General features: G+C 27.0%; 2 protein-coding genes across 3 annotated transcripts in view; one reads left to right on the forward strand and one right to left on the reverse strand.

Annotated features, from left to right (window-relative positions):
- Window positions 1-159: 159 nt before the first annotated feature.
- LOC107446680 (uncharacterized protein C9orf85) lies at window positions 160-3,716 on the forward strand. The gene is made up of 3 exons (XM_016061391.3): window positions 160-636; window positions 1,951-2,084; window positions 3,612-3,716. The coding sequence occupies exons 1-2, from the start codon at window positions 428-430 to the stop codon at window positions 2,072-2,074; spliced, it is 333 nt and encodes a 110-aa protein (XP_015916877.2). The 5' UTR covers window positions 160-427; the 3' UTR covers window positions 2,075-2,084; window positions 3,612-3,716.
- A 4,943-nt stretch (window positions 3,717-8,659) lies between these two features.
- The window catches only part of LOC107446707 (uncharacterized), a 32,150-nt gene continuing 20,599 nt past the window's right edge, over window positions 8,660-20,210 (reverse strand). Inside the window, exons 9-15 of one of the 2 annotated variants that reach the window (XM_043043195.2) lie at window positions 19,704-19,890; window positions 18,049-18,256; window positions 16,108-16,263; window positions 15,700-15,813; window positions 10,944-11,007; window positions 9,616-9,735; window positions 8,660-8,834 (exon numbers count right to left, since the gene is read on the reverse strand). In XM_043043195.2, coding sequence (XP_042899129.2) covers window positions 8,800-8,834; window positions 9,616-9,735; window positions 10,944-11,007; window positions 15,700-15,813; window positions 16,108-16,263; window positions 18,049-18,256; window positions 19,704-19,890 — 884 coding nt within the window. In that variant the 3' untranslated portion in view covers window positions 8,660-8,799. The remainder of the gene's footprint in view (window positions 8,835-9,615; window positions 9,736-10,943; window positions 11,008-15,699; window positions 15,814-16,107; window positions 16,264-18,048; window positions 18,257-19,703; window positions 19,891-20,210) is intronic. The other variant, XM_071183249.1, reaches the window with a different exon arrangement.

Consider the following 20,210-nt stretch of genomic DNA (forward strand, 5'->3'; position numbering starts at 1 on the left):
ACAAATCTTTTCGAAAGTTTAGATGTAGGCAGCAGTAATTAAAGCTGAGGCTAAATAGATAGCGGATTTTCATATCGGAAAACAATTCAAATCGTTATCTTCATATATTTAATATTTTAATCGTTATTTTTATGAAATTTTCCATTTCAACCATTCAAACTATTGAAATCATTGTCGTTCGTAACAAGTCTAAATTTAAAGCAATTCAGTCAAACGATTTAAACCCTGTGACCGCCGTCCATAATTCGCGTATTCCCTTGCAGATTCGCATGTTCACCTGTTTTAAATGTAAACAAACAAAACGTGCTTCGTTCTTGAAAGCGAACAAGATCAAGAAATTTAGATTTTATATATTTTTTTAAATCGAGAAATTCTTGTTCAGTTAGTTTAAGGGTTATTTGTTTGTTTTTTTCAGTGGTTCTTTGGAATGAGTACACAAAAAGGCAATACTGCCCGAACACGACCTCAGAAATACAAAAATTCTGAAAAATTTAATAATGCTAGATATGATAAAACTAAAAAAACTCAAATGATAAATAATTTAGAATTAATTGCTTTATGTCCTCGATGTGAAGCTATTATTTCTTGGAAGATAAAATATAAAAAGTATAAGCCTCTAACAGTGCCTGGAAAATGGTTTGTAAACCTAATACCTTATTTTACTTTGTAGTTTAGATCAGTTCCTTATTATTGCCCTGAACCTACCTTTGTGAGTTGTTATTTGTAATTTGGGATATATTATTACAAAGATTTACTTTGTGATATGGTACCTGTTAAAAATAATTTCTTATAATATCGTTTTTTATATGCAAATTATTATTACTTTTATTTTATGTGAATTGTAGTTTTAAAATTCTTGGTTGAATAAGGGAATATTAAGTGTCTATCTTTCTTACATATTCATATTACTTGATTTTGTGATGAATTTCTCACTAATCTACATGGAAAATTGCAAGCGGTTTCACTCCTCCTTATGACCTTTCATCCCATGTCCCTGCCAAAAAAATAGCTGCCTTTCACTTATGCTTCTAAAATTTGTTCAAATAGTTATCTCATCAGGGATATACCCGTATCAGGATCTGTTGCGCCAACTACAATCGCAAAGCTACCAAATAGGTTTTAAACTTGCAATTTTTTTTTTTTTAAAAACTTGTAGATATTTACCCATGGGTGACTATGAGTTATACATTTCAAGTTGGTCCCTGTCTGTGATGTTTTTAGTTTCTTGCGGGCCGCTGCCCGGAAGTTACCAAGACTTGGCGATTATTCTGCCACAGATCAGGATATGGAAATCTCCTCAATGAAGAACTCCTTTACCTTAAAGGTGTCGCTGTAGACCGTGGTTTTCCTTTGAATGTTTTTGATTCCATCTATAGAAAATTAACCACACATTCCAACAAACTTTAATAATTTCATTACCTTATTATCTGATTATCAGTCTCCAATTTGCTTAGATTTTGAATAAGTTGAGTTTAAAGTCGTTATTCCCCTATAAACATGCTGAATTTCACTAACCTTAAGGACCTGTTGTTGATATTAATAACTGGAATTTTTATCAAATTCCATTCAACATGGGCAAATTAAGTGTACCCTTTAAATTTAAGATCACCAAAGATGTGTCCAAAATCAGGATATTAACACATCTTCCATTGCTCTACATTGTTGGAATTCTAGTTTCAGTTTTGAGTTTTCTTCTGGTAAAATCATTCAACACTGATCTTCAACTTCTGAAATTTTAAATTGTGATTTAGTTCATGCTCTTTCTAGTATCCTACTATTTTCCGATATTTGGAAATTTATTCTAGTTTAATCTTTGTAACTCTAGGCTTTCATCAAATCATCTCATAGATGTTTTTTAACTCCCTATGTTGTTGTTTTTTTATCTTGTTCAAACTTGTTTTTTTGTTCCTGAAAATATGCATCGACAATAAATAATACTTTTTGTTACAGTATAAAATGTGAAAAGAAGAATGTTAAAAGAGCCTACAATACAATCTGTCTAGAATGCAGTGAGGAATTGGATGTGTGTGCTAAATGTGGTGAAACTGTAGAGCATTCGGAAGATAGTGATTAATGAAAATGTGGTAAGTAAGGAAAAATAAAAAGTTGACTGTTAAAAAGTTTCCTGCAACTCAAAAATGCATTTCTTTTTTTTTTCTTCACATATTTGTTTTATTTATTTTGAGTAGTTGATTTATTAAAAATAATAAATTAGTTTTAGTTACTTTAAAAAAAAAATTTTTTAATTTGCTAATACAGTAGAGAACCAATTATCCGGGATGCTCGGGACCATCGCTATCCCGGATATCTGAATTTCCCGGTTTTCTGGATCGCCCGAAAAGTGACGTTAATCGATGTTTTATCGAACCCGAAGTACAAGGNAATAGCCATAAAATGTCACTTTTTTTTTTTTAAAAAAAAATACTTATTTTAGCTTAAAAAGATTTTAAGAAAAACAAAGAGTGGTAGAATAAACAATGTGCACCTGAACGATATATATATTTTTTCATATTTATAATTATAACTTTCATTAGAATGTTTTTTAATATTGCTATTGGTACTAAAAATTGTGATTAGTATATTTCATTTTCAAAAATTGATTTCCAGCCAAATGTTCAGCTCTTAATATTAAATCTATAAGACCCTAAGTTTTTATTCAATTCAGAAGACAAGAGGACTGTTGCAATGAACTTAACATTAAGTTACAGTTAATAATTTAATTTGCTAATATAAAGCTTTTTTTTTTAAAAAAAAAATACTTATTTTAGCTTAAAAAGATTTTAAGAAAAACAAAGAGTGGTAGAATAAACAATGTGTAACTGAACGATATATATATATTTTCATATTTATCATTAGAACTTTCATTTGAATATATGGGGAAATATATATAGAAATTTACCAATCATAAATTATTTTTATTTGTAGTTACAATTTTTGTAGCTACTATATTTCCTACTTAACCATATTTTTGTGTTGATATTTTTATTTAATTTTCACAAATTATGACTAAATTTTCACAAAGTAGAAACCCTTTTTAAAAAAAACCTAGACAGACCCCTGGCCAGCAAAATTTTAGAAAGAACTCAAAATCATTTTTCAGGAAAAGGTAAAAGAAAAAAAACTTCATTCGGGGAAAAAGCTGTTTTTGTTTCAATCGTTCGAGAAGGTTTCAAATCCTATATACTTAAGTATTAGAAAGGAAAAATTAACAAAGAAATATATTATGCATATGAATTTGGCTTATATACAGATGTTGGTCAAATAAACATTTAATCTCCATAATGAAACTAAATGTCAATGTGACCATAAAAATATGTTCTACTAGCGAAGATAAATTAAAAAAAAAATAAATTAATTAACTGAAAAATATAAATACCGATCAATCAGACAAACATTTAAGAAAAGTTTGAACTTAAATAATTGTGCCTTTGTCGAAATATTGTTTGTTTAAACTTTTAATAAAAGTACAATATCAATACACTTGAATATACAAATTAGGTGAGATGTTGTCTGCCTATCATGCCCCTTTATTTTGTATTGTATAATAACAATATTGAAATGTAATTTTTGATTTTTTTTTCTTTATTAATGTTTTTTCCTTTCTTACTTAGGTGAAATTTGTGTTGCAAGGAACTAAAAAATGTAAATATTTTATTAGTGTATTTAATTCTTCTTTGTACAATCTGATCTGAATAAATACATTTTTTTTTAAAAAATGAGTAAATGCTTTACTTAGTGAACATTTTGAAAACTTATTTTCGTTTCAGTTCCACTGAAATGTTGATGCCATTCTATTACTGATAGAATTAATGTAACATTTTATTCAACAATATTCAGTTTTTATACATTCAAATCAATTTTTTATGATTAAAATATTAAATTGTATTTAAGAATTAAAACAGATGCATAAGGATTGAGTGTACAGATTAATGCTTAAAAAACTGAATGTGCTTATGCCATTCCAAATCAACTCATATAATTTAATATCTTTCATTTGGAATTTTTCACAAATACATTAAATAATTTTTAGAGAGTTTAGTGAGTGGTGTTCCTAGTATCTAATTTGCAAAATTAATTTTATTTACTAGATAATTCCATCTAGGAATTTGTGAGCAAATAGACTATTAAAAAAGCAACCCTGAACATAAACTAAAAATTTACTTTATCAATAAAGTAAAAGCTTCTCTATTTACATATATTTAGAATTTTATGAAGCAGTTAAACAATTTTAAACATAATCAAGAATTTCTCAAAGATTAATAAAGCTAACTTTACAAGAAGTAAGACACAACCAATAAGCTGTTAAAAAAAGAAGTATGCATGTTCTGATGATAAATTAAATAGACCCTATGAGCTAAGAATCAATCTTATATTGAAATTTTGTGGAAAAAAAACCTAACCAGCTTTTTTCAGGATGCCTCAAATCCTCTGAGACGAGGCAAGGCAGGTGATCGCATGGTTAGGGGGGTGCCAAATGAAACCCAAATTTAATGTTCTTAAAATTTTTAATTTCCTCTTTTTTTTTACTTATATTGTGTGCGTGAAAACTATATTTATAGCTTTATTTTTTTAATTATATATTCTTAGAATTACTCTCTTAAGTTCAAGGAGAAAATGAACATTGCACTGCAGAAAAGCTACTTGTTTGACATTGAATAGAAACAATTCATTTTCCAAGGGGTGTGGGATTTCTATTTAAGTATGCTAAATGATAATTAAAATTTCTATTTAAATAAAAACCAGGAGAGGGTCTTATAGAGAATGCATTCATTCTTTTAAATTTGAGCGATATGTCTTGTTAATTTTATGAAAACAGGAGAAATTGTTAAAAAATAAAACATCACTTCGGAAGTTAAGTTCTCAATCGAAAAAAAAAATTGTATTACATTAAATTACTCTTTAATCAATGATAAAAAAAAAGAATGACTTTTTTTAACGCTATGTATCGATGTGCCATTCATTATTTTACAATATATGGTCCTTTCAGCTCAATTATTTTATTAAAGAATAATTTCCCTTTTTGTAATACATTTTAAAAAATAAATGAATTTTAAAAATGTCTTTTGTACATTTTAAATTATTATTTTTACAAATATGAAAGAAAAAATAAGAATTAATTTTCTTAAAAAAACTGAGTGCGTTCAAGAGAGTGTTAGATATGGGTCTTGGATATGTATTACATGTGAACCTATTTATCAAATGCAGTCTTAATATAATGTGAAATTTTTGATATAAATCTTAATATTTAATGTTGAAAATACTCCTATTTCTTCTCAAATTTAAATATTTCATCCAAATCACTGCGAATTTTTTAAAAATGGGGGTAAATTAGAAACAAGATTTCATATATTTTGTTCTTTTGATATATATTTAAAATAGTAATTAAAAGATTTTCACGGAGGCTAATCTAAAACTTCTTTTTATCCACAAATAATTGCTGGATAACTTCGTTATTTATCTAAAAGTTTGTTATTGTTGTAGTTTCCATTCATGTAGATTTTTATTTATTTATATACATAGTTTTATATACCTATATTAGTCTGAGTAGAGAATATCTAATCTTTCCCTAAAATTGTTTGATAGCAATAACGCTTGGGAACAAATTTTATGTTGCATTTATACAAATACTTGATCTTGTCTAATTTGTAGGGATTTCAAATCTGAAAACATCAGAATTAAACTCGTGTACGAAAACGTTATCACACGCCGCTATAAGTGCTTCCCTATTCCCAGCACACGAACAGTTCATAATAGCAAAATCCTCCTAGCTGCTTATGACATCATTTTCAGACATAGGTACCTATGCAATTTTAATCCTGATGATGTGCCCTAACTCCCCTAAAAGTTTGTTGCAGTATTTATGCGACAAAACAGACAAAATAATAACATTATTTCGACAAAATAAATGACACTATTTAAATAAAAATAGCCATAAAATGTCATTAAAAAAAACTATAGCTTGGAGAGAGAAACTAATTATCAGCAATGAATCTGCCTGAAATCAGCAATTTGAAAATAACAATATCTGTTAAAAAAAATCTTATGTAACAGAAAAAGAAATTGTTCCCCAGTGTCATTATTTAATATTTTCCTATTACTATAACGACCATCCGTTCTTTTGTTAATGCATTTTATATGAGGTCATTTTTAATGGTTTTTATTCAGATAGTATACTTTTTAAATATTTTATTACAAGTTCACTTCATAGTGAGAACTGTTACCATGAACGATTTTAGATATAGCGTGTGAATAAAGTAAGAATGAGCAATGTTAGGAAACCACTCAATGGATCAGTGAACAAGTGTATTAACGAGTCAGCAATAAATAGCTTTGAATTTGTTTATTGGCCAGTCGTTGAAAGACATTTTAGTTGAAGTGGTTAGTTTAGTGAATAGTCGAATCAGTGAATGAGTTTATAAACGCATAAAAATTTTTATAAACCTATAAATTGTTTAACAGCAGTCGACGACAGCAATTTTTCATTTTTTAAAAATTAATTTTGAACAAAATTATGACATATTGAATGCAAAATATGAAGAAAAAAAATTATCGAAAATAAAATCGCAAAAACAATTGATTTTGAGGAGTCTATAAAACTGTTTGTTTGCCACTGTTATAGCACGAAAAAATAAATTTTAATGTTTCTGCTTATATATTTGTATGCCATATAAGATTATGTACAATAAAAATATTACCTGTAATAAATATTCAATCTAAAATACTTGCATTAATATTCTCATTAAACTAACGGATTTCTTTTTTACCCTTGGATGCGTTAATTGTTATTTATCTTGTTCAGATGTTTCCTAAATGAGCATTTAGGGTTGATTAAGAAAAAAGATACAGAATTTTAAAAAAAAGCAATTTTCTTCACTAGCGAAACAATTAAAATTATTTTTAAAAAATTCCAATTATTTTTTTTAAATTGAGTTTTAGTATCACCCTGGACGCGAAAATGTCTTCCGCTGGCACTGAATGTAGCCTTCGAAAGTGAATACATTAATGATCATAATTACATTGTATTTAATATCAAAATATATGTCATACATTTCTGTAAACTTTTGTGTTATTTAGCACATATGTATAATATTAGTATTTTAGGTAGGTAAGTTCTTTATTTACGTCATGCTAAAGCTGCACAATGGGCTATTGATGGTGGGATGATCCTCTGTAGAGAGGGTGGTTACTCCCCTTTGGAAGTTTGACAATTGTAGCTCTTTGATGGTGTTTAATCGATACTGATTCAAAACTATAAAATTTTATATAGAGCATATAAAATTACGTTTAATTAAAAAAATGGAAATAAAATTTGGTCTAAGAAGTTCAAAAAAATTTTTTTTTAAAAATTAGGATACTAATTAAACAGCTTAGAACAACAGCACAAAATTGAAGAAATGTATATTTTCATTGAGGTAGTTTCTGACTTTTACTTCTAAGGAGTTACCACAAACTGCGTTAATTCGAAGAACAATTTTTTTGGCACCATGAATACTGGTTTCCTTCATGAAACTCAATTCCATGAAAAATTTTCTACTAGCTGAGGGCTTGGTGTAAACAGGATTCCTTTAGGAATTATCATTAGAATGATGTTAAACACTTTTGTGCTTGTATTTTTGTTATAATTTAATAATCAACGGTGTCCATAAAGTGTTCTTAATCACACAAACAATTCTATTTTAATATTTAAGAGGAATAGTACCAGTTTCTTTATAATACTAATTATTTATGGAGAATATTCAATTGAGGAGATAAGAGGCATGAAATTAAAGTAATTATCAGACAAAAATATACAAGATAAATATAATCAAAATTTATTATCTAATTAAGACAAAAAAAATATTAAATTATTTAAAAGCAATTTATGAGGTTGTCAAAAAAATTATGATAAATGATTTAGAAATTAATAAAACAAAAAGTAAATATTCTATTATATAATTTTATTCTTGATATTATTGTATACTTTAAATTTGAGCAGCATTTATAATAGAGGGAGAAGTTTAATGTAATTTAAATTAGATTAAATAATAGATTTCAATCATTTTAGTGTGAATCATATTAAATCAAATCTAAATTAACCCATTTTATCACAACTGTTAATTTTTTTGAAAAGTGCCTTAATGATAAAAGTAACATTCTATTTAGTGTTTGAATTAAGTGGATATATTTTTCAATTTCTTTTAAAGTTTTCTAGCAATATTTTAAGTTTTTTTTTTTTGTTTAATTAATGATTATTTATTCAATGTTGTAGAAAAAATATATTATCTTTCTCAATATCTTAATTTTAAAAGCTAAAGCTTGATGTAAAAAGTAAAAAAAAAAAAATGAATAAATAAGAGTAGATATTGCCAGATATAAATCTTATAACTGGATCCAGATATAAAATGGATTCTTGAACTCGATTCCTTGATTTTTCGTTGTACTGTTTAGGAGAAGCAAGGAATCTCAGATTCCAGTTTTAGGTTTCCTTGAGGTAAGTCAATTTTGATTCTTCAGTTCATTGTAGGGCGCCTGATCTCAGAAAGGTTTCTTTTATAGGAGGGGAGCAAAAATAATCTACCAGGAATAAAGGTTTCGAAACATTAATTTTTGAAGAAAAATATGTCAAATTCTTTAGTATTTAGACTACTTATCCTCTATGTCATGTTATGAAATTAAAGGAATATGAAAAACAATTGTGTTTTTTTTTAAATATTTATTATAAAAACTTTGATTAGGCTCTCCATGGGAGATTACAAATACATAAAAATAATTCATAATCATTTTATGAAAATATTTACAATTAAAATTGATTCTCCTTGGTCACCTCTTTCGCTCGTTCAAACTGCTCAAAAAATCTGAAAGAATAAATTTTTTAACAATTTTAAAAAATAGCAACTTGTCAGTAAGAGACATAAAGTAAATTATATAAAATTAATAATTACTTCACCAACTTTTATGTTTATAAATTAAACAAATGCAATAGCTTTCTTTATAATTACCAATTCAGTTATTTTATATATTTCTTCATATACTTACATCCATTAAAAACTATTTCTTAGCTTTTTCTTCGTGTTTTTTCCTTTATTCAGTCAATTTACAATTATTCTAAATATTGTACTAAAACTCAATATTTTTATGAGGTCTTATTATTTCCGATTTCATGTTAATTATTCTTAATTACTTAATTTTTGCTCTCTTTAACTCAATTTTTTTAAACGATATATGGAATAGTATATCAAGTATATGGTCTCTACATAAACTATAAAATTTTCAATGCTATTAAATATCAAATCTTGTTAATACATGCCTGATTTTCTTCTTGAAGTAATGGGTACTTGGGGGCTTGTTGGCACAAAACTTAGAAAAAAAATCAAAGAAATATACAAAGACCTTAAAATGCATGATTTATATTGCCAATTCTGATCTCCGAAATTTGAAATTACTCACCAATGAAGACATAGTTCTTTTGAGAAATACTCCTATTTAAAACTCTTAACTGTCAGCTGTCCTAATATTTTTTTTGGCAACATTTTGTAACTTGAAATTCTAGACTTGTAAGAATTCCAGGGCACCTTTTAGTTTGTAAAGTTCACAGTATTTGACACAGAGTTAACAAATGAATTAATTGAAACTTACTTTTTCTTGCACTACTACAAGTTTTTTCTTTGCTAGGCACTAATGAAGTTACAATTGGAAATAAGGTTAACTGTTTATCACAATTGTCACCAACTTTTCTTACTTCAGCAGGATGAGAATCTTGAATACATAAAAAAAGTTTTCAAGGCTACCTTTGACAATAATTTTTTTTAATGCAATAAAAATTTTATTTTGTTAAAAAATAATGTATCAGACAAAAATCATGAAAAAAGTATATCTTAGAGTAAGGCAAAAGATTTTTTTTTCTTTGTGTATTTTTAAAAATAATAAATAATGATGCATCATAAAACTCAGAAATTTAAAAGTCTAAGAAAGATATATATTAACATTACATGCAGTATGATTTGCTGCTTTTTTTTCTAGTTTGCAACAAATAAATCCAATATGATAGCACTAAGTTTCATCCATTAATTAAGGTTTTGATTCATTCTAATATTAAAAGAGCTTTAGATCTTAATACTGGAATGCTGCTAAAGCATGTGTATGTATTACGTTTTTTAAAAGCACTGTAATCAACTGATAAATAATAATCGTTTATAAATATTAAAATACATTTTCTTCATATATTAAAAAAAAGGAACTCCCATTGCCATCATAGCTTTTTAGAAAAATTATACTACATGTTCTCACTCTCATAACATAAAAGCAATCAAATGAAGTAAATAAAATATTTTGCATGGAGAAATATTTAAGAGATATTCTACATAGCTGTTTTCGAAAAGTTTTGTTACCTGCACCCCTCACTCTCTTTTCGTAAAAGCAACTAAATGAAGAAAATATAAAATTTTGCAAATATTTATTAAAAATGTTATGCAGCCATCATTATTTCAGTTACTTAACATTAAGGTTAAAGTTCATTTTTTTCCCTTGAATAATTAAGTTTAGTAAAAACTATTTACTGTAAAAAAAAATAAAAAAATTTTTGCAGCCAGGTAATTTTTTTTTAATGTTGAATTACTATTAATTTAATAAAATTTTTCAGTTTAGCTTCTTCAATGTCAACGAAAACTAACTACAGTAAAATTTTATATGCATTTTAAGCCACAGACTCATGTCAGGAAATAAGAACCTTGTTTTAAAAAAATTGAATTAGTATTTAAAGTTAAGGTTTTAGATTTTTCAGATACTCATTTATTTAATCCTAAAAGGTTAATAATAAAAAAATATCCTAGTTTCATTGAAGAAAGATTAATTTTTATTTTTACTGAGCACAGAATAAGCAAGTATACAGTTTTCTATGAAAAGAAAGGAAACATTTTAGATAATGTTGCAACAATGCAATTTAGATGATAGAAAAGATTACTCACTTTTAATGGAAGAATAATTATCAGTCAAAAACCTATAGCTTAAATTATCAGACTGCTTGATACTCTGAAAAAATTTGGTAGTATAAATATAACAAATTAAAATCATTGAGACTTTAATTTTAATAGTGTTTACACAAACGTTTTAAGATAAAAATGCATATTCTATAAAAATGTATATTGAGATAAAATTATTTTCTATTTGTATATACTTTTCTCTAGAGATGAAAAAAATTTATGTAATTGTAGCATATGGCTAAGCGAAAATAATACACTATGAAAAATAATAGTAGCATCTAGGCATTGCTACAGAATTGAGACTTTTTCTTACAATGTCTGCCAACTCCTACAAAAACTGTCATAGCCATATAACTGGATTTAGTTCTATATATCCTAAAGGTATACTATTTTAAAACTTAAGTAACTTTCACCATGTTAAATAAAATGTTAAATTTTGGAATTGTTAATGTATCTTAAAAGACACTAATTCAATCTAAGCTTTTAGAAATAGTGCCCGTTTTATGCTAAATTTAATTTACTTAATTTCAACTGCAAACTAAAATAACTTTAAAACTTTATTCTTTTTTCAAAAAATTAATTGCAATTACCAAATATTTATGTTATATATGCAAAATATTTATGTCAATTACAAATTATTATGTAATGATGTTAATCAATATACCTTAAACTAAATATACATATTTTATTATGCTAACATTGTGTACTATTAAAAAAAAACATGTAATTGTGTGGTTATTAACAAATGCTTTCAGAAAGAGAATTGCTCAAACTGAAGCAATCCAACATCATAGGTTTTTATATACAAAGATGATTGTGCTCCTGAAAAATTCGGATTTTTCGCCAACCGCGATCCGGAAGTTTCAAGAAATCATCGATTGCATTTATGTATAAAAATTCTTGTATATTTTATTTAAAAATATTAGAACTAGAATTTATACTTGGCATCTTTTTCATTTGTATATATTTTTTTCCGGTAGAATAATAAATGTGATTAGAGATACATGTTAACTTATACATAATTATTCATTTATATTATGTTTATTAAGAATTTCATGTTGTAAAAATACCAATGATTTAAATTTATTAAGACATTAATTTTTTGAAATGCGTTATCTGTGCATGATTTTACACAAGAAATTTTCAGGATTTTTGAATTGGGCTCATAATCACCCTTGTATATATAATTTGTATTTTCAATAAAGTACAAGAATAGCGTATTCAATATTGAAAAAAAATATTTTTGTGCACTAGTTGATCCTATTATGTTAGCATCGATAAAAATTGCACAACGCAAAATAGCTTTGATTACAGATTAAGCACTTCCATCGCCGGTTGATCACTATGTAGATTAGTTAAAAAAACAATGGCAGATATTCTATGTAACAGTACATTCAGTTTCTTCTTCAAAAATTAACAAGAAGACACTTCCGATGTTTTTTTTTGAAAATGCATCACTTCTTAAGATAATCAAAAATTTTCAAGCAACGAAAAGATAACCTGCAATTCTCTCTGTAGAGCAGTAAAACACCGGTAGATGAAGATAGCTAACTTTCAGCAAGCATTTAGTTCACCAAATAGTTCCAATAAATAAGCACAATAATGAAAACCAAACACGAACGCAGGAAGCCGGTTCTAAATGCCTCTTACTTCAAGAAAAATGTAATAAGAATATAAAGTTCCACAAACAAACTGGGATATCGGCTTTTTGCTGCGGAAAAACATCCAGAAAAAATAAAATATTAAATGGAAGCAATCATTTAAAAAAAAAAATTCTTTAAAATAAAAAAAGGAAGCCTCTTGAAAAAAAAAACTCCATTATCAGCTCGGCTTGGCTCGCTGATCACAGGTCAGCTAGCCAGCCCAAAGAAAAATTAAGTGACGAGAAATGGCGTTTTCACAAGAGCAGGAACATTCGAGCATCCTGAAAAGAAAGACGATAGTTGAATGAGAGAAAGGCACCGGACTAATGAGTTGAGCCTATCAAGGAAACTGGGACTCACCATCATACCAAATATGGTAAGGAAGAAAAATCTCTGAATAGTAGGCGGTGTCACATAGTGTAAGGGAAAGCACGTGAACTGGTTTGAACCGGTCAGAACATGCCCCCAAAAAGACAGTACATGACAAATCTCATGGGAACGAAGTAAAATGAAAGAAAATATAAAATAAGGTGGGGAGTAAAACTAACCTTGAAAATGTCGAGTGAAATTACGCTGACTCATAAAAAGAAGAAAGATGATGAAACGCTTTAAATACAAAAAAAGATGAGATTAAATTTATTAGGATGGAGTATTTAAAATTTAAATATACTTAGAAGGAAAAAAAACAAATTGTACAAAAAAAGATTTTAATTACTAAAAATAAAAAAATCGTCACATATCATCTTGACATTTAGTATTAAACAAAATTTTTTTTTGGCAGCTTCAAAATTCAATAATACTATGCAATTTTAAAGAATCATAATTTGTATCTTTGGATAAAGGAATTTTACAATTGTGTACAAACATAATTTTTTTAATTCTCTTAAATAGTTCCATAGATATGGAAAATACACAAAAAAGATAAATTAAAAATAAAGGGTTCAAACTTTTTACCGCTCTTCAGATCAAAGCCTTAGGACATCTTTTCTAGATCGTGTCTACCTCTATATTTTGAGTGTCAAAAATTCAAATCCATCATAAAAAGTGTATGTTTATTTAGAAAAAGTATGTTTGTGTTTCGGTACGATTGTGTTCGGAAAAAGTACATGTGCTCGAAAATGAAAATATCCTCTGCATAAGGATTCTATTATAACATACCAGCATATTACCTTAATGATGCAACTCCTTGAACCATTAAGGTAGCATGTTAGTATGTAATTCTTAGATCAAAAGGTATTATGGTGTTCTGTTTTTTTTTCTTTTCCTATTTTACTTTGTACACTATACACTAAATATTTTAACTCCAATTTCAAAATAGATCTACCTAAACCTTTCCAGAACAGCATACTTTAACCAAAACAGTTTATCACCTACTCACTATACATGTATAAAATTTTTTGTCCGAAGCCGAAAATATTTATTCCCTTAAGAATTTACTTTAAAGATTCTGGTAAGCAAAAGTTTGGAAACACAACATTACAGCATAAAAAACAAGTTATATACAATGAGAAATTTTTATATAGGAATATGAAAAACAAAACATTTGATTAAATGTACTTTTGTTAAATAAAACAAACATTAAAAAAATAATAATGACAACTGTACAAGAAATACATGTAGATTTATAATTAACTTATTAAATAATATCTTTAATTTCACATGTTTCACAAAATTTCCTTAAATAGAAAATGAGAATTATAATAAACATGTTGAAGAAACAAATTCACAAAATAAAATTTATCTAAGTACATGAAAGCTTTGAATTAAATGTCTAAAAAATAAAATACACAGTAGAAAAAAAAATGAAATAATATACCTTTTTGGAAGCACTAGTATTTGGACGGGAAGCTGGTGTCTTAGGTTTAAAAACTAATTCACCTCTATTTAAACATTTCATATCAGAACCAAAAAATGTGAACAAATTTCTGGTCTAAAAAATACAAATATCATTGGCTGTTAGACATAATGAGCTCTTTAAATTTTAATATTCAACACAAATTGTGTTTCTTACAATTTATGTGCATGAAACACAAAAATAAGGATATTTGAATCCTATAGAGCTGTTTATTTGCACTTTGAAATTCCTAGTAAGTTTTGAGAATAAAGTATTCCTAAGTAAAATTTTATTTACAAAAACACGCAAATACAGCACTTTAAATTGTCCCCTTTCCTACTCGCTTNTCTTAAATAGTTCTATAGATATGGAAAATACACAAAAAAGAAAAATTAAAAATAAAGGGTCCAAACTTTTTACCACTCTTAAGATCAAAGTCTTAGGACATCTTTTCTAGATCACGTCTACCTCTATATTTTGAGTGTCAAAAATTCAAATCCATCATAAAAAGTGTATGTTTATTTAGAAAAAGTATGTTTGTGTTTGGTACGATTGTGTTCGGAAAAAGTACGTTTGTGTTCGAAAATGAAAATATCCTCTGCATAAGGATTCGATTATAACATACCAGCATATTACCTTAATGATGTAATTCTTAGATCAAAAGGTATTAAGGTGTTCTGTTTTTTTTTTTCTTTTCCTATTTTATTTTGTACACTATACACTAAATATTTTAACTTCAATTTCAAAATAGATCTACTTAAACCTTTCCAGAACAGCATACTTTAACCAAAACAGTTTATCACCTACTCACTATACATGTATGAAATTTTTTGTCCCAAGCCGAAAATATTTATTCCTTTACGAATTTACTTTAAATTCATGTAAAGTCTTAAAGATTCTGGTAAGCAAAAGTTTGGAAACACAACATTAGAGCATAAAAAACAAGTTATATACAATGAGAAATTTTTATATAGGAATATGAAAAACAAAACATTTGATTAAATAAACTTTTGGCAAATAAAACAAACATTAAAAAAATAATAACAACAACTAGAAACTGTACAAGAAATACATGTAGATTTATAATTAGCTTATTAAATAATATCTTTAATTTCACAAAATTTCCTTAAATAAAAAATGAGAATTATAATAAACATGTTGAAGAAACACATCCACAAAATAAAATTTATCTAAGTACATGTAAGCTTTGAATTAAATGTCTAAAAAAGAAAATACACAGTTGAAAAAAAATGAAGTAATATACCTTTTTGGAAGCACTAGTATTTGGACGGGAAGCTGGTGTCTTAGGTTTAAAAACTAATTCACCTCTATTTAAACATTTCATATCAGAACCAAAAAATGTGAACAAATTTCTGGTCTAAAAAATACAAATATTATTGGCTGTTAGACATAATGAGCTCTTTAAATTTTAATATTCAACACAAATTGTGTTTCTTACAATTTATGTGCATGAAACACAAAAATAAGGATATTTGAATCCTATAGAGCTGTTTATTTGCACTTTAAAATTCCTAGAAAGTTTTGAGAATAAAGTATTCCTAAGTAAAATTTTATTTACAAAAACACGCAAATACAGCACTTTAAATTGTCCCCTTTCCTACTCACTTGCAATATAATGATTATATTAATGCACAAGGACAATAATACTTACAAGTTTTAGATCTGGATTTATGTTATCTGCATCAATGGGTGGCAAAAAACATTCAGACTTTTTGGGAAAGTGAGAAACAACTGAAGATGAAACAGTCTTAGTATCAGTATGAAGAGATAGTCCTCTTAAATAGTCAACAGGATCGTTTATGTCTTCCTGAACAAAATATAATTAAAGAAATCTACTTTAATGGTTATAAAAATATGTTATTATTAAATGTTAAAATTGGAATTAGAATTGAAAATACATAGAATAAAATTCCAATAAAGAACTATTGTAAGAAATTTTTCTGCATATATATACCAGAGTCATTGGTTATATAAGAAAAGTTCTAAAGAATTTGGAAAAATGTCACTCAACTAAGGTTTTTATTCCATAAAAAATAGGACATTTTTTATTGGTTGGAAAAACATATATAGATTTTATTACATTCTTTGGTTATTGCCATTCAAAAGGATGACTTTGGTTAATGAACACATATTTATTTAAATTAATACACTCATCTTGATAAAATTAAGATATGGAAACAATTCCCGCAACAGTGGCCCAAGAAGATCATGGAGGTAAAGGTTCTATTGTTTTGTGACCAATGGAATGATTGTGGTTAGCACTGCTCGCTCAGGCTGCCTTTACGTGTAGGATAAGCTGGTAGGTACCCATCGATTTGAAGCTGAGTGAGCTTCAAACTGCCACTGGGAATCAAACCCCAGTTCTTCACAATGATAGTTTAATGCCTTAAACCCTGAGCCATTGCGGTTCTAAATATATATATATATATATTACACAATATCCAAGAAGAGCTTAAAATAAAGTTTTATGACAAAAAAATCACATTAAATGTTTATTTTATAGAAAAGAAAATCAAAATAGAAATTGAAAAAGTACAGAGTTACATTTAATTTGTATAAAATTACAACGTCATGCATGAAATTAACAGGAGAATAAAAATTGATTGAAGTTATTTTGGCTAAAAAAAATCATACTAAAGAGTAATATCCTCTCTTCTTTCAATTTGTGTTACCTAAACTTAGCATAGACTTAAACTCACACAAGCAGATCTAAAAAACTACACAAAGAAATACTTTATCAGTATTATGAGAAAGATCTAAAAGCAAATAATAGGATTATAATAAAAACTAAAGTTTTTTAATGTCTTCGATATTTGGTTTTCTGTCTTACTTTTAATATTTTACATTGAACATTTTAAATGGCAATAGGCTAACCATATAGCAGAAGAACTGAGAATTGCTGAACTTGCAGCATCTTAAACTGGTTAACTAAAAGGTAAACACAAACACAGTGATTGAATGCTATTAACCCTTTATAGGGCAATTTTTATATAGTGCTGCTACTTTAAAATATTTTTGGGACTTGAGATTTATTTATAAAAAGATATTTATTGAACTCATTACTTAAAATTGATTTTTAAAACATTCTTTTTTCGATTTTGGTGTAATTTATTTTAAAATTTTAACTACTTAAAAGAAGGGACCACAAAATTTTGAACTTCTTTGCTTTTAAATAACCACATTTATAAATTCTGCGTTTATAACTACAAATAAACTTGATGAGAAATGATCAAATGAGCAGATGCATAAAGCACAAAAGAATATTGCACCCCATTGTTTGCTTCTCTTCTGAATTCCACACTTATCTTTACTATTACATTCAGGTAAAATAAAAAAAGTTCATTTTTTTTAAAATTTTCATTAAAGGGTTAAAAAAAGCAGTAGATTAATAGTTTTGAAAAGCTATATTCATGCCGCAGTGCATTGGTAATGGTTGAATAAGATGATGATGATGAAATATCTAAACAAATCAAAATATTGAAATTAATCTAAAAGATCTCGCATTGTGTCACTTGAAGATTATTAGTGTACACAAAATAATTGTGCTGTGCTCACAAAATTATTTTTGTAGTCTAGATATAAAAAAATTTACCTCCAAAGCTGGAAGATATGACATTTTATCCATATCCTCTTTTTTCTGTGCTTTTTTTGAAAGAAACTGAACCTGTTTCAGACAGTTGGAAGTACTTGACACTTTACATGTACTTTGAGAAAATAGATTACTTGCATAAGAGGAATGTGCATTGTTTCTTCTTGAATGGATTTCAGAATTTGGTCTTGAAGATCTTAGACTACTCCGGCTAATAAAATGAAAATGTTCTTGCATTTCATTTTTTTTTTTAAATAAATAATAATTGACATTTAAGAAATAAACTATAAAAAAACATGTACAGTGGAGCATCGTTTATACGACGATCACTTATACGACGTTTACATTTATACGACGTTTTAGTATGGTCCCAAATCATTCCTATTCATTTTAATGTAAGAATATATCGTTTATATGACGCACAGAATCGGTTATACGTCGGTTTTTAGATTTTGTTCACGTTTATTTAATTTTTTATTTTTTCTTGTGTGTTTTAAAAAAGGGCGGAATTTGCCAACATGAAAGATACAGAAAAGGGTGCCAACAAGAATGCTTGGATGACGATCGTAATTTTTACTAGATGACTGAAAAAACTAGACAATGTTATGAAGAGGCAAAAACGAAAAATTTTGCTATTCATCGACTAATGCCCAGCACACCCATCGATACTAATTATTTTGGAAAATGTAAAAGCTCTCTTTTTTCCTGCAAATTGCACAAGTGCGCTTCAGCCATTAGATTTGGCCGTGATTAGAAATCTAAAATTGCATCATAGAAAGCAGTAAGTTCAACTCGCTATTCAAAGCATTGTAGAGACTAATAGCAAGAAAATATAATTAAAGGTAACATACAATCAAATTGCTCACTGAAATTTTTTTTTTCTTTGGTTATTTGTTTGTTTTGCTTTGTCTAATTTAGAAATATATGTAAATCAACACGTTAAACATTAAAATTAACTGAAAACAGAGTTAGTTTCAGTTTTAGAAGTAAAAATCGATTATACGACGTTATCGTTTATACAACGTTTTTCGGTGGTCCCTTCAGCGTCATATAAACGATGCTCCACTGTATATAAAAATATAAAATATCTTTAACTAAATGCACCTACTTCAAATTATCATATTACTGATATATTTTAAAGAAATCAGGGAAAATGGATATAAAAAAACTGCTTAATCTTTGTCCTACTACATCTTGCTTTCTAATTATTAAAATTGTCTATTTTGGAATGCAACAATACTAATTCTTCATATTACTGTGAAAATTTTACAAGTATTAACAAAGTAAAATATTACATAATCTTAATTTAAAGTCATAAATCTCAAATAAAAATAACAAATATTTAGAATAAAAGTATAACAAGTATTATGTAAAGAAATTTGATACGCAGAACACTTAAAAAAATTTGAAGTATTCCCAAATTATTTTCACTGTTAATAATTGATAACTAAATAATATGGACACAAAAAAATAAGCAATTTTAACTACCTTCAAACATCTTTTTAATATAAAAAAAAGATTTAGCATAGAAAAAACTGGAAATAAATAGATAAATTAATTGAATAAATATTACATAAATTAAGTATTCCAGGTAGTTAAAACAGTGCAATAAGATACAGTTTAGAAAAAAATAATGCAAAAAGATTGAAATTCCTTACCCACTTTTGCACTCTTTTCGATCTTGTAAAACTTTAGGAGAAACTGATAAAAAGCTACTCAGTTTAGGAAAATCCAATACAGACAAATTAGATCCTTCTGTTTTTGGCCTTTGATTTGTCGCAGAACGTTTTTGATCAACTTGAACAGCAAATATTGGTGGTAATTGGATATCTTCAACTTTTTTATCTATGAAATATCTTTTTATTTAGAATTGGAAAGCACTGTCATCAGTAGCTTTAATTAAAAAATAGAATTTTTTACATATTTATAAAAAATATACAGGTTATATCATTGTGGTGTGGCTAAATCAAAAAGGGGAAAAAGGGGGTGACTAACATTAAGTCAACTTAAGATTAAATGCAATTTAGAAAGTAATTATGTAAAGGCCAAAAAAGATGATAGTGGCGTACATTGGAAGTGGGTACAAAATTTCAGGTCAGTGCAACGGAGGAACATGCTGAAAAAAAGGAAGGAAGAGAAAACAACTTATACAGTGAAATTACTCA

This window comes from Parasteatoda tepidariorum, chromosome 7 (genome assembly GCF_043381705.1).
Source record: "Parasteatoda tepidariorum isolate YZ-2023 chromosome 7, CAS_Ptep_4.0, whole genome shotgun sequence".
NCBI lineage: Eukaryota > Metazoa > Arthropoda > Arachnida > Araneae > Theridiidae > Parasteatoda > Parasteatoda tepidariorum.

Excerpts from the sequence above, each read along its gene's own strand:
- LOC107446680 (XM_016061391.3), top strand. The coding sequence starts at position 428 with ATGAGTACACAAAAAGGCAATACTGCCCGAACACGACCTCAGAAATAC. Across the intron at positions 637-1,950 it reads CTAACAGTGCCTGGAAAATG|TATAAAATGTGAAAAGAAGA; the intron begins GTTTGTAAACCT and ends TTTTTGTTACAG.